We start from the raw sequence: 13,898 nt of genomic DNA on the forward strand, positions 1-13,898 counted from the left end.
AGTCTCCGAGAAGCTCTCCGAATTGAGACGCAGGTAGATGAGGTCCAGTACGACGAAGCACGAGTATCCCAGAAGCGCCCAACAGGCGAAGCTAAACCAAGGAGGGCACAGGATAAGCGGCAGGGATTGTGGTGTAGACCCGGAGAACTCTGTAGGAGACCGCGAACTTGAACCAGGCGATCGCCTAGGTGTGTCCGTGCGATCCAGACAGGCGTGATACCGGCGCCACCAGTCCGAACCAGACGTGAGGTTGACGTGTTGCTGTTCCACAGGCGTTTGCCTTGGGGATCACAGCCGTTAGCTGTCGTGAGTCTGCGTAAGACAACAACTCTCAGCCCAAGCGACGAGCGCCCAACAACGAAGGTACGCCACATTTAGGACGACAGGAGCGGCGAGACAGCGGAACGAGGCCGGTGGACAAACCATCCAGTACCAAGGCTGGATAATCAGATTCCTTTGTAAGTCCAAGCACAAATAAAGATCCAAGAACGAAACTGCGAGTGTTATTACTGGTAACCGGGTGATCACGTTATTCTATAAATTTGGTGGGACGAACGTACAAACTCTACGGAGCTAGCCGCACGTATTCCGTAGCGAGCAGACAAACAAAATCAGTTCGTTACAATGCATGGAATGCATTGCAAAGAATCAAAACGCTATGGTATTAGGTATACTTTAATTAATTAATCAAATAAGGGATGATACACGGAGTAAGGTAAGAATAAGTTTTAATCGATGTTAACGTTTTTGCCGCTCGTTGCAATCACGTCCGCTTCTATCGTTGGTTCTCTCGGCTCTCTGGCATCCCCTTTTTATATTTTGCAACACCGGATGTGTTCATCGAGTTCCCCGACTATCTGATACCCGTTACTCAGTTAGTGGAAATGCGAAGAAGAGCCTTAAACACTGACAGTTTTTGGCGGTTTGTGGGTGTTAGTGTGGGCGTGGCAAAATGTTTTTGGCAAATCGATAGAAATTTACAAGACTAATACAAAAATGAAAATATATCAACACAATTTTCAAAAGTGTAGGCGTGCCTGCGTTGGGCGGTTTGTGTGCGTTAGAGTGGGCGTGGCAATAATTTTTTGGTAAATCAATAGAAATTTACAAAACTAATACAAAAATGATAAAATTTCAAAACATTGTTTAAAAGTGTGCGCGTAACAGTTGTGGGCGGTTTGTAGGCGTTAGAGTGGCCGTGGCAACATAAATCAATAAATTTGCCCTGCTTCTATGTCTCTGGAGTCTGTATGCTTAATCTCAACTTTCTAGCTTTTGTAGTTCCAGAGATCTCGACGTTCATACGGACGGACAGACGGGCATGGCCAGATCGACTCGGCTATTGATCCTGATCAATAGTATATATACTTTTTATGGTGGGCGTTAGAGTGGGCGTGGCAAAAAGTTTTTTGGCAAATTGATAGAAATTTACAAGATTAATACAAAAATGAAAAAATATTAAAACATTTTTCAAAAGTGTGGGCGTGGCAGTTTTGGGCGGTTTGTGGGCGTAAGAGTGGGCGTGGCAACAAGAATCAATGAACTTGCCCTGCGTCACATTCACACCAATAAATTTGGTTCGCGATGCATATGTGTGTATGCTTTCAGTTTTGTCAGGAATTAAGCGAGTGGGTACCGCGACTAATTATGTGAAAGAATCGAAATGCTATGGTATTAGGTATACTATAATTAATTAATCAAATAAGAGATGATACACGGAGTAAGGTAAGAATAAGTTTTAATCGATGTTAACGTTTTTGCCGCTCGTTGCAATCACGTCCTCTTCTATCCATATGTGTACATATGGAACTTAAAAGGATGCCACCAGGTTGAGTTTTAATTGGAGTGTGACAGCTCGGCCAATCCTGCATTCGGATCGTCCTCGATTCGGTCATCTTCGTCATCAGATACATCCAGCTCGGGAATAGAAGCGCACCATGGTTTCATCTTGTCGGAGGAGAACACATAACTGTATTTACGTCCTGTAATCTGTATTCCGGGGATATCTCCGAAGACGTAGCGATCTTTTTTGTCAGGACCTTGATAACTTGAAAGGGTCCTCGGTATCGTGGTTCTAGCTTGCGTGATTCCCGCGACTCCCGTTGCGGCCGGCTCATTTTCAATGACTACGAGGTTAGCTATGGAATAAAAAGAAGGGTTAGAATGTTTGGAGTCGAGTGTTTGCTTCCATTTGGCTCGTTCGCATGCGATGTTAGCAACGGCTTGCGTTCGGTTGTCGATAACAGAGTCCTTCTTCTTTTGCACAACGTCAACAGCATTGAAGTTAAAAACGAGATTAATCGGACTAAATACCGACGTATCATTTTTTTGTGAATTGACATTATTATGTTGTGAATTGACATAGATTATGTAAGGTTAGGTCCCAATCCTTCGGGTTCTCACTCATAGTCCGTACATAATTAAGGATTGTTTGATTCGTACGCTCTACTTGTCCATTTGCTCTAGGTGTTCGTACGGCTGAATCTGGTTGTTCTTACAATAATCTTCAAACTGCTTTGATGTAAACGCTGTTCCACGGTCGGATATAATAACGCTAGGCAAACCGAAATAACTTGATACTCACTAAGTATGTTTAGTACAGGTGCGGTTTTTGTACTTTTTTCTGCTTTTACGATTAGGAACTTGCTGTGGTATTTCCTCGTTAGCTGCGAGTTAAGGGGTACTGGTTTTCCACCTTTCGACTTGTAGTAACACCATTCAATGCATGATGATATGTTGCTCCTTTACATATTTTCGCATTTTTGGGAACCAGAATCTTTGTTCAATCCGTGCAATGGTTTTGTCCAATCCAAAATGCCCTACATCATCGTGACTTGTCCATACTATACGCCTAACTGCCCTTGGAACAACGAAAGCCTTTCCATTTTCGACTTTGCGATACAGACGGTGATTTTCAATGACGTAGTCAGCTTGAAGTTGCTTTGACTGATCCTTATGTCGTTGACCCTTTAAGACGGCGATCATCTCAGCAAGCATTTGGTTCTGTAGTCGCATAGTCAAAAGCCAGTCGTCAAAGTAAGTTATTATAGTGCGTACTATTTCATCTAGAGGTATCTGAGAACTTAAATCCGGAGCACGACTCAAGGCGTCAGCGTGAGCTATCATCTCGGTGAATGAATTCACAATCGTAGTCTAAGATCTCGATCCGCCAACGTGCTACCTGAGGTATTAATTCTTTATTCACCTTAACTTTGGCAATAGCAGAACAACCAGTAATAAGACAAAATGGTTTACCTAAGTTATACACCCGGAATCTTAGAAGCGTCTCTACTACGGCCAATGTCTCGAGTTCGTAGCTGTGGTACTAACTTTCAGCTGCTGTACAATGTCGGCTAAAATAATAAACAGGTCGCCAATCCTTTTGATCATGTGACTGCGGTGCTTGCGAGCCGTGGATGAGCTTTGAGTACAAGCATTGGCCGCTTACACTGCCGCTCAACTGTTTGCGCCCTTCTGGCGTGAACATTCTCCCCCCCCTTGCGTAGGCAAAGGTATCCCTGGCCGGCTAGACAGCAGGATCGGCCTCTTCATTCCGTGCACGCTCCAGAAACGGTCCATCCGAACACCGTGTTCTGCGCGACGGGCAACCCATCCTCAATTTTTAGGAACCCCGGTTGGATCAGATTGGCATATACATCTGATCCCAACACGAGGGAGATGAAGCCCGGCCAGTGGAAGCGCTCGTCCGCGAGACGAACACCGTCAGACTTGGCCCTTGCGGCGTCGCTCAGAGCTCGGATGGGTGTCCGGATCCTTAGGCTGGGTTCGATCTTCAGGACGACGTTGAGTCGGAAGGTGCTTGTTCGGGACCGGAGTGTCACCGAGCAGACCTCGTCGTCATGGCCCCGGTCTCGAAGGTCTTCGAGCCCGTGTATAGCACGACGATGGCTGTAGGCAGGATGGGGACAGCCTTCTGCTGCCCCGTTGCTACCGCCGGAGACACGACGGAGACCTTCGGACGCGGGCGATTGTTGGCGACTGGGGCTGGTGGCGGAGTGCGGGAAATCCGGACCGGACGAGGTGCAGCGGGATGGCGCTCTCTGCGCGTCGGAGCTGGTAGCGCTGCCGGGGTCGGAGCGGGGAGGACCTCGTGCATGTGGAGGAGAGTGTGGTGGTCTCCTCCACACTTCTTGCATCCTTCTTGGCTGCGGCAGTCTCCTCCTGAGTGCTGATGGGCGAGGCAGTTCGAGCAGTACTTATTGATAAGTACTGCCCGAAGGCGCTTTTCAGCGCTCAGTTTGTGGAACCTCTTGCACTTCCGAAGAGGATGGATTCCAGAGCAGACTCGGCAGCGGTAGGATTTAATACCTCGAGTACGTCTGCTCTCCAACGACTGGGTGGCACGAGGACGAGGAGCCATTACTGTAGGAAGTGAGTAAGTCTGCCAATAAAAGAAATAAAAAAGCTTAGTATGAGCCGACTACTATTTGGGCCCCGGAATGGGGGAAGTGCCCTAATCCCTAGGAACGGAGGACTCTTTGTCCTCCATCGATAGAAGAATAATTTTGTGGACAGGGCGTTTTATGGTGCCGCGAGACGTACGGATCTCAACGACTCGAATGCGGTCGTCGGCTCCTGGAAAGGCAGAAACGATTCTGCCGAGCCGCCATTCGTTCGGTGGTAGATTGTCCTCCTTGACAACTACCATATCGTCGGCTTGGAGGTTCCTGGTCGGAAATTTCCATTTGTTTCGTTTATGGAGTTCTTTAAGATACTCCTCTTTCCACCGTGCACTAAACTGCTGATGTTGTGCCTTGAGGTGTTGCCATCGATTTATTATCGACTTGGCTTCGCCCTTTATCTCGGGTTCCGCCGTGGAAAGCAACGGCGCTCCAATAAGGAAATGGCCTGGTGTGAGGGCCAGCAAATCTGAGGGATCTTCGGACATAGGGGAGAGGGGTCTAGAGTTGAGGCAAGCCTCAATCTTAGCGAGAAGCGTCGCCAGCTCCTCAAATGTATATTTGCGGGCTGACGTCGATTTAAGGAACAGGGTTTTGAAGCTTTTCACCCCTGCTTCCCACAAACCCCCCATATGGGGAGCCCCTGGTGGGATGAACCGCCATACGAGTCCCTGATAGCTATATGCATCAGTCACGGACTCTTTGATAGCTTGGAGAAAGTCTCTGGAAATCAAAGTTGCCGCCCCCACAAAGGTCTTTCCATTATCCGAATGGACCCGCTGAGGACAACCGCGCCTTGCTACGAAACGAGCAAAGGCCGCTAGAAATTTCTCGGTTGTTAGATCGGAAGTGGGTTCCAAATGGATAGCCTTCGTGGAAAAGCACACAAACATATCCCTTCGTTATGAGACACGCTCTCCCTGTATAATTTTTTATTTCGAAAGGGCCGGCATAGTCGATACCCGTGTAGGTGAACGCCCTCGAGAAGGAGACTCTATCTGTCGGGAAATCGCCCATCAGCTTTGTTTGGAGTCTCTTCTTGTAAATCGTGCAAATCTTACACGGATTGACCACAGCCTTCACCAGATTCTTGATTTTAGGAATCCAATACTTCGATCGGATCAGGCGTACGATCAATTGACTACCGCCATGAAGAGTAATCTGGTGAGTATGCTGAGCTTGCACTTTGCAGCTCAAGTGGTCAGGCTATACATAACATATGCATGCCTTCTGCATGCTTAGAATATGTATATCGAACTATATGTATATAGAATAAGTATTGTATGTACGGGTCAGGTCAGCCCAAGATGAGCGCACAAGAAACATTCTAATAAAGTGACTCTATCAGAGCAGACGCTCTGACTCTTGATACACCGAACCTTCTTTGGAATCCTTTCAAATATTATGAAACTATAAAACTATAGAAGCTAGAAAGTTGAGATTAAGCATACAGACTCCAGGGACATAGACTCAGGGCAAGTTTGTTGGACGATGAGGCGCGACAGTCTACAGTCATAGGGGAGAATAATCGGATGACGTTCATCATATTGCAGGGTTTTGGAGGCAGTGAGACGGCCGCACGCCCTTAAATGGCCGTGTTGGTCAATGAACGGGAACAAATTCACCAAAGGACTTGACACTGGAAGAGGCCTTTTCTCGGTCAGATGCTGAAGCTCTTGGCCATATGCTCTGCGCTGCGCAATGGAGGTCAGAGTTCGTTCTGCCTCTCGGATCTCTTCACTTGTAGGGCGTGAATTGTGCAAGAATGAACCTTTGCGGCAGCGTTTAAGGAAGCGTTGAACATAGACCAGAACTCACAGGGCCTTGTCCAATTTGGAGAAACGTTCGAGAAAGTCGATGGACGGGGCCTTGACAAAATGCACTTTGACCGCGCGCTGCTCTAGCTCCGTCACTGGAAGAGTGTTGCTTTGTGCTGGCCATAGCTCTCGTGGCCCTTGCAGCCACTCTGGTCCGTGCCACCAGAGATGGTTTTCTGCCAATTCATGTAGGGATACGCTCTAGCCGAGGAAGGGAGACGGTTTTTACCGGGGCCACTCGTGTTTTGGCTGTAAGCAGGCGAGTCAGGATCTTTTGCCCCATCTCGACGCGGATGTATATAGCCGCTCCATAGGTTCTCTGAGACGCGTCACAGAAACCGTGGTGCTCTATGATTACCTCAGGCTGGTACCAGATCCATCTCGGAACGCGGATCTGGTTGAGGTCGGAATACTCGTCTAAAAACGATTGCCACCGCTGACTCATTTCAGTGGGAAGCTTATCGTCCCAGCCTAAGTTCTGCAACCAAATCTCCTGCATGAACATTTTTGAACGGATTATGAACGGCGCGAGCCACCCGGCAGGATCGAACAACCTAGCGATTTGGGACAAAACTTCTCGCTTTGTATAGGAGGGTTCCACAACTATTTCGGGGGAACGAAATAGAATTCGTCGGACTTTGCCCTCCACCGAATACCGAGCGTCTTGGCCGTGCTTTCGGCATCGATGTCGAGGAACTCGCTATGAAGGAGGTGTTCGGCCGGGACGTCTTTAAGGACGCTTTTGTTGTTCGAGGTCCACTTTCTTAGCGGAAACCCGGAGGCACTTAGGGCTGCTTGCAACTCTCGAATCGAACTTTGGGCTTCGTTGAAGGAATTCGCCCCTGCCAGAACGTCGTCGACGTACATGTGCTGCTGGATGATGCGGCTGGCATTTGGAAATGGCACTTGGATATCCTCTGCCAGCTGTTGCAAGACTCGAATGGCGAGGAAGGGTGCACAGTTGACCCCGAAGGTAACTGTTTTTATTTCAAAGTCTCGGATACCTCTTTCCTTGTTTCGGAACAGAATTCTTTGAAACGGGGTATGTTTTGGATCGACCCAGATCTGACGATACATTTTCGTAATGTCTGCACTGAAGACGTATTGAAAATAACGCCATTTCAGGACCTGGATCGTTAGATCGGATTGTAGGACTGGACCAGCATGAAGGATATCATTTAAGCTGGTCCCATTTGCCGACGGACTTGAAGCGTTGAATACAACGCGAAGCTTTGTAGTGGTGCTTTCGGGCTTAACTACCGCGTGATGAGGAAGATGATACGAGGGAGAATTGTGAGTCGGCGGAACTTCTTTTATATGACCCAGATCCAGGTACTCCTGGATCACGCTGTCATATTGCTCTTTTAAGGGAAAGTCTCTTTTTAAACGATTTTCGTTTCTAAGGAACTGAGCTAACGCAATGGACCTTGAATATCCTAAATCGGATCCGGTATTCTCGGGGTCCCGGAACGGGAGCGTCACCACGTACCTCCCGCTTGCGTCTTTTGTTGTTGTTTGGAGGAAGTTCCTTTCACAATAGGAGTCCGACTCTTACCATCTTTACTGGTAGATCCTCCACCTCCCAGAACTTGCTGAGAAGCGTGTCGAGCGAATCAGGGTCGCCTATTTGGTGCACCTGGGTCGTGAAGGATGCGACCCGTTTCGGATTACCCTTGGAAATCAGCCCCGTTAGCACCCACCCGAAAATAGTTTCTTGACCCAAGAGCGAGCCGCAAATATTTTGTCGGGTGCCATCCATCATTATGGATGGTAGAATGTCAGCCCCGATCAGTACATCAATTTGAGAGCTCTCAAAAAAGGTAGGATCTGCCCAGCGGAGTGCGGATGGGTGTCCGGATCCTTAGGCTGGGTTCGATCTTCAGGACGACGTTGAGTCGGAAGGTGCTTGTTCGGGACCGGAGTGTCACCGAGCAGACCTCGTCGTCTCCCAGCCGGGTGATGGGCAGCCGGAACGCAGCCGCCAACGACCGGTCGATGCTGCTCACCGGCATGCATGGGTCGATCATGGCCCCGGTCTCGAAGGTCTTCGAGCCCGTGTATAGCACGACGATGGCTGTAGGCAGGATGGGGACAGCCTTCTGCTGCCCCGTTGCTACCGCCGGAGACACGACGGAGACCTTCGGACGCGGGCGATTGTTGGCGACTGGGGCTGGTGGCGGAGTGCGGGAAATCCGGACCGGACGAGGTGCAGCGGGATGGCGCTCTCTGCGCGTCGGAGCTGGTAGCGCTGCCGGGGTCGGAGCGGGGAGGACCTCGTGCATGTGGAGGAGAGTGTGGTGGTCTCCTCCACACTTCTTGCATCCTTCTTGGCTGCGGCAGTCTCCTCCTGAGTGCTGATGGGCGAGGCAGTTCGAGCAGTACTTATTGATAAGTACTGCCCGAAGGCGCTTTTCAGCGCTCAGTTTGTGGAACCTCTTGCACTTCCGAAGAGGATGGATTCCAGAGCAGACTCGGCAGCGGTAGGATTTAATACCTCGAGTACGTCTGCTCTCCAACGACTGGGTGGCACGAGGACGAGGAGCCATTACTGTAGGAAGTGAGTAAGTCTGCCAATAAAAGAAATAAAAAGCTTAGTATGAGCCGACTACTATTTGGGCCCCGGAATGGGGGAAGTGCCCTAATCCCTAGGAACGGAGGACTCTTTGTCCTCCATCGATAGAAGAATAATTTTGTGGACAGGGCGTTTTATGGTGCCGCGAGACGTACGGATCTCAACGACTCGAATGCGGTCGTCGGCTCCTGGAAAGGCAGAAACGATTCTGCCGAGCCGCCATTCGTTCGGTGGTAGATTGTCCTCCTTGACAACTACCATATCGTCGGCTTGGAGGTTCCTGGTCGGAAATTTCCATTTGTTTCGTTTATGGAGTTCTTTAAGATACTCCTCTTTCCACCGTGCACTAAACTGCTGATGTTGTGCCTTGAGGTGTTGCCATCGATTTATTATCGACTTGGCTTCGCCCTTTATCTCGGGTTCCGCCGTGGAAAGCAACGGCGCTCCAATAAGGAAATGGCCTGGTGTGAGGGCCAGCAAATCTGAGGGATCTTCGGACATAGGGGAGAGGGGTCTAGAGTTGAGGCAAGCCTCAATCTTAGCGAGAAGCGTCGCCAGCTCCTCAAATGTATATTTGCGGGCTGACGTCGATTTAAGGAACAGGGTTTTGAAGCTTTTCACCCCTGCTTCCCACAAACCCCCCATATGGGGAGCCCCTGGTGGGATGAACCGCCATACGAGTCCCTGATAGCTATATGCATCAGTCACGGACTCTTTGATAGCTTGGAGAAAGTCTCTGGAAATCAAAGTTGCCGCCCCCACAAAGGTCTTTCCATTATCCGAATGGACCCGCTGAGGACAACCGCGCCTTGCTACGAAACGAGCAAAGGCCGCTAGAAATTTCTCGGTTGTTAGATCGGAAGTGGGTTCCAAATGGATAGCCTTCGTGGAAAAGCACACAAACATATCCCTTCGTTATGAGACACGCTCTCCCTGTATAATTTTTTATTTCGAAAGGGCCGGCATAGTCGATACCCGTGTAGGTGAACGCCCTCGAGAAGGAGACTCTATCTGTCGGGAAATCGCCCATCAGCTTTGTTTGGAGTCTCTTCTTGTAAATCGTGCAAATCTTACACGGATTGACCACAGCCTTCACCAGATTCTTGATTTTAGGAATCCAATACTTCGATCGGATCAGGCGTACGATCAATTGACTACCGCCATGAAGAGTAATCTGGTGAGTATGCTGAGCTTGCACTTTGCAGCTCAAGTGGTCAGGCTATACATAACATATGCATGCCTTCTGCATGCTTAGAATATGTATATCGAACTATATGTATATAGAATAAGTATTGTATGTACGGGTCAGGTCAGCCCAAGATGAGCGCACAAGAAACATTCTAATAAAGTGACTCTATCAGAGCAGACGCTCTGACTCTTGATACACCGAACCTTCTTTGGAATCCTTTCAAATATTATGAAACTATAAAACTATAGAAGCTAGAAAGTTGAGATTAAGCATACAGACTCCAGGGACATAGACTCAGGGCAAGTTTGTTGGACGATGAGGCGCGACAGTCTACAGTCATAGGGGAGAATAATCGGATGACGTTCATCATATTGCAGGGTTTTGGAGGCAGTGAGACGGCCGCACGCCCTTAAATGGCCGTGTTGGTCAATGAACGGGAACAAATTCACCAAAGGACTTGACACTGGAAGAGGCCTTTTCTCGGTCAGATGCTGAAGCTCTTGGCCATATGCTCTGCGCTGCGCAATGGAGGTCAGAGTTCGTTCTGCCTCTCGGATCTCTTCACTTGTAGGGCGTGAATTGTGCAAGAATGAACCTTTGCGGCAGCGTTTAAGGAAGCGTTGAACATAGACCAGAACTCACAGGGCCTTGTCCAATTTGGAGAAACGTTCGAGAAAGTCGATGGACGGGGCCTTGACAAAATGCACTTTGACCGCGCGCTGCTCTAGCTCCGTCACTGGAAGAGTGTTGCTTTGTGCTGGCCATAGCTCTCGTGGCCCTTGCAGCCACTCTGGTCCGTGCCACCAGAGATGGTTTTCTGCCAATTCATGTAGGGATACGCTCTAGCCGAGGAAGGGAGACGGTTTTTACCGGGGCCACTCGTGTTTTGGCTGTAAGCAGGCGAGTCAGGATCTTTTGCCCCATCTCGACGCGGATGTATATAGCCGCTCCATAGGTTCTCTGAGACGCGTCACAGAAACCGTGGTGCTCTATGATTACCTCAGGCTGGTACCAGATCCATCTCGGAACGCGGATCTGGTTGAGGTCGGAATACTCGTCTAAAACGATTGCCACCGCTGACTCATTTCAGTGGGAAGCTTATCGTCCCAGCCTAAGTTCTGCAACCAAATCTCCTGCATGAACATTTTTGAACGGATTATGAACGGCGCGAGCCACCCGGCAGGATCGAACAACCTAGCGATTTGGGACAAAACTTCTCGCTTTGTATAGGAGGGTTCCACAACTATTTCGGGGGGAACGAAATAGAATTCGTCGGACTTTGCCCTCCACCGAATACCGAGCGTCTTGGCCGTGCTTTCGGCATCGATGTCGAGGAACTCGCTATGAAGGAGGTGTTCGGCCGGGACGTCTTTAAGGACGCTTTTGTTGTTCGAGGTCCACTTTCTTAGCGGAAACCCGGAGGCACTTAGGGCTGCTTGCAACTCTCGAATCGAACTTTGGGCTTCGTTGAAGGAATTCGCCCCTGCCAGAACGTCGTCGACGTACATGTGCTGCTGGATGATGCGGCTGGCATTTGGAAATGGCACTTGGATATCCTCTGCCAGCTGTTGCAAGACTCGAATGGCGAGGAAGGGTGCACAGTTGACCCCGAAGGTAACTGTTTTTATTTCAAAGTCTCGGATACCTCTTTCCTTGTTTCGGAACAGAATTCTTTGAAACGGGGTATGTTTTGGATCGACCCAGATCTGACGATACATTTTCGTAATGTCTGCACTGAAGACGTATTGAAAATAACGCCATTTCAGGACCTGGATCGTTAGATCGGATTGTAGGACTGGACCAGCATGAAGGATATCATTTAAGCTGGTCCCATTTGCCGACGGACTTGAAGCGTTGAATACAACGCGAAGCTTTGTAGTGGTGCTTTCGGGCTTAACTACCGCGTGATGAGGAAGATGATACGAGGGAGAATTGTGAGTCGGCGGAACTTCTTTTATATGACCCAGATCCAGGTACTCCTGGATCACGCTGTCATATTGCTCTTTTAAGGGAAAGTCTCTTTTTAAACGATTTTCGTTTCTAAGGAACTGAGCTAACGCAATGGACCTTGAATATCCTAAATCGGATCCGGTATTCTCGGGGTCCCGGAACGGGAGCGTCACCACGTACCTCCCGCTTGCGTCTTTTGTTGTTGTTTGGAGGAAGTTCCTTTCACAATAGGAGTCCGACTCTTACCATCTTTACTGGTAGATCCTCCACCTCCCAGAACTTGCTGAGAAGCGTGTCGAGCGAATCAGGGTCGCCTATTTGGTGCACCTGGGTCGTGAAGGATGCGACCCGTTTCGGATTACCCTTGGAAATCAGCCCCGTTAGCACCCACCCGAAAATAGTTTCTTGACCCAAGAGCGAGCCGCAAATATTTTGTCGGGTGCCATCCATCATTATGGATGGTAGAATGTCAGCCCCGATCAGTACATCAATTTGAGAGCTCTCAAAAAAGGTAGGATCTGCCCAGCGGAGTGCGGGCAGGTCCTTCAAAGAATTCCGAGGGATCGGATAGGAGGGCAGTTTGCCTGAGAGCTCCGGAAGGACGTACGCTTCAGTGTCTAACTGTAGACCTGGCTTAGTAGGAGAGCGAATCCCGAAGTGACACAGCTTCGAGGATTTCGCGGAGACCGAATGATTTAACCCGGAGACTTGGGTCTGGGTGTTGCGGAATGGCAACTTGATGAGGTTGAACAAGCGTTCTGAAATGAACGTCGCCTCGGATCCCGAGTCGATTAGGGCTCGGGCTCGGTAGTTCGTCCCCAAATGGCACACGTCAATGATCGCTGTGCTCAGTAGGACGGCTGAAGTGCCGGACGCGAAAAAAGTTTGCACCGCTGAGGTGCTTGCCGATGCATTTCTGCTGGAGGGTCTCGGAGGTTGCTGTGTAGGGGGCGAGGTTGAGGAACTCGCATTTTCGGAATTTGGGGGGGCTGCGATGCAGCAGCGTATGGTGCCTGCCCTTACATGTAAAGCAGCTGTGTGTGCTTGTGCAGTCACGTAGCTGGTGACCTCTGGCAAAACAATTCAGACATAGCTGCTTCTTTTTTATATAGCCGGAGCGCGAGTCAACAGACATTTGAAGAAAACGCGGGCACAATCTTACCGGATGGTTCTCCTTAGAACATAAGTCACACCCTTTCTGTTTGGTGCTGACCTTTGTCTCGAAGGATTGAAGCCTTTTTGGAACTGCCTGAGTCGGTTTCATATCTTCGATGGCTTCCAATGTCCGATACCTTTCGCTCAGGAAGGCATTCATTTCTTCCCAAGCTGGGATCTCGGATTTGGCAGTTAGCGACTGTTCCCATAAGGACAGGGTCTGCTGGGCAGTTTGCTCGCGCAAGCGTCAGATTTATCAGCAAATTATCGCACCTACTTGGAGATACGGCATCCAAATTTGGGGAGTGGCGGCTGCGTCCCACCGAAAACGATTCCAAACCGTCCAGAACAAAACATTAAGACAAATCACTGGCTGTGACTGGTTCGTTAGCGGCCAAACGCTTCACAATGATTTAAACCTGAGCCTTGTTGAAGACCAAATCTCGTTCTTCTCAAGCAGATACAACGATCGACTAACTGCCCACCGTAATCGTCTCGCCCGGAGATTACAGGGGGCTATCCCAATTCGCAGGCTCAAAAGAAGACATTTTGGGCTGCTTCTAAGATGATAGTATGAATATATTATTTACCTGAAACCTCACTACTCGAAATTTGACCTATTCCTATATATTAAGATGAAAACAAATTATATTTTATAATTAAGAGATTATTTACTTAAGACAACATTTAGGTTAAAGGCTTTAATTGACCTGTTCCTGAATAATATTAAATAAAGATGTTAATTAATTTAAAAAAAAAAAAAGAGACAATCCCAGTTTTCGGCCAAAAAATAT

General features: G+C 48.9%; 1 protein-coding gene across 1 annotated transcript; it reads right to left on the reverse strand.

The window, feature by feature from the left end:
* Positions 1 to 10,732: 10,732 nt before the first annotated feature.
* Positions 10,733 to 13,264, reverse strand: LOC122756631. The gene is made up of 5 exons (XM_044006844.1): positions 13,112 to 13,264; positions 12,196 to 12,888; positions 11,297 to 11,978; positions 10,870 to 11,057; positions 10,733 to 10,816 (listed from the first exon to the last, which is right to left on the reverse strand). The coding sequence occupies exons 1-5, from the start codon at positions 13,262 to 13,264 to the stop codon at positions 10,733 to 10,735; spliced, it is 1,800 nt and encodes a 599-aa protein (XP_043862779.1).
* Positions 13,265 to 13,898: the final 634 nt, after the last annotated feature.

Source organism: Drosophila santomea, unplaced genomic scaffold, assembly GCF_016746245.2.
Source record: "Drosophila santomea strain STO CAGO 1482 unplaced genomic scaffold, Prin_Dsan_1.1 Segkk7_quiver_pilon_scaf, whole genome shotgun sequence".
Classification (NCBI taxonomy): Eukaryota; Metazoa; Arthropoda; class Insecta; order Diptera; family Drosophilidae; genus Drosophila; species Drosophila santomea.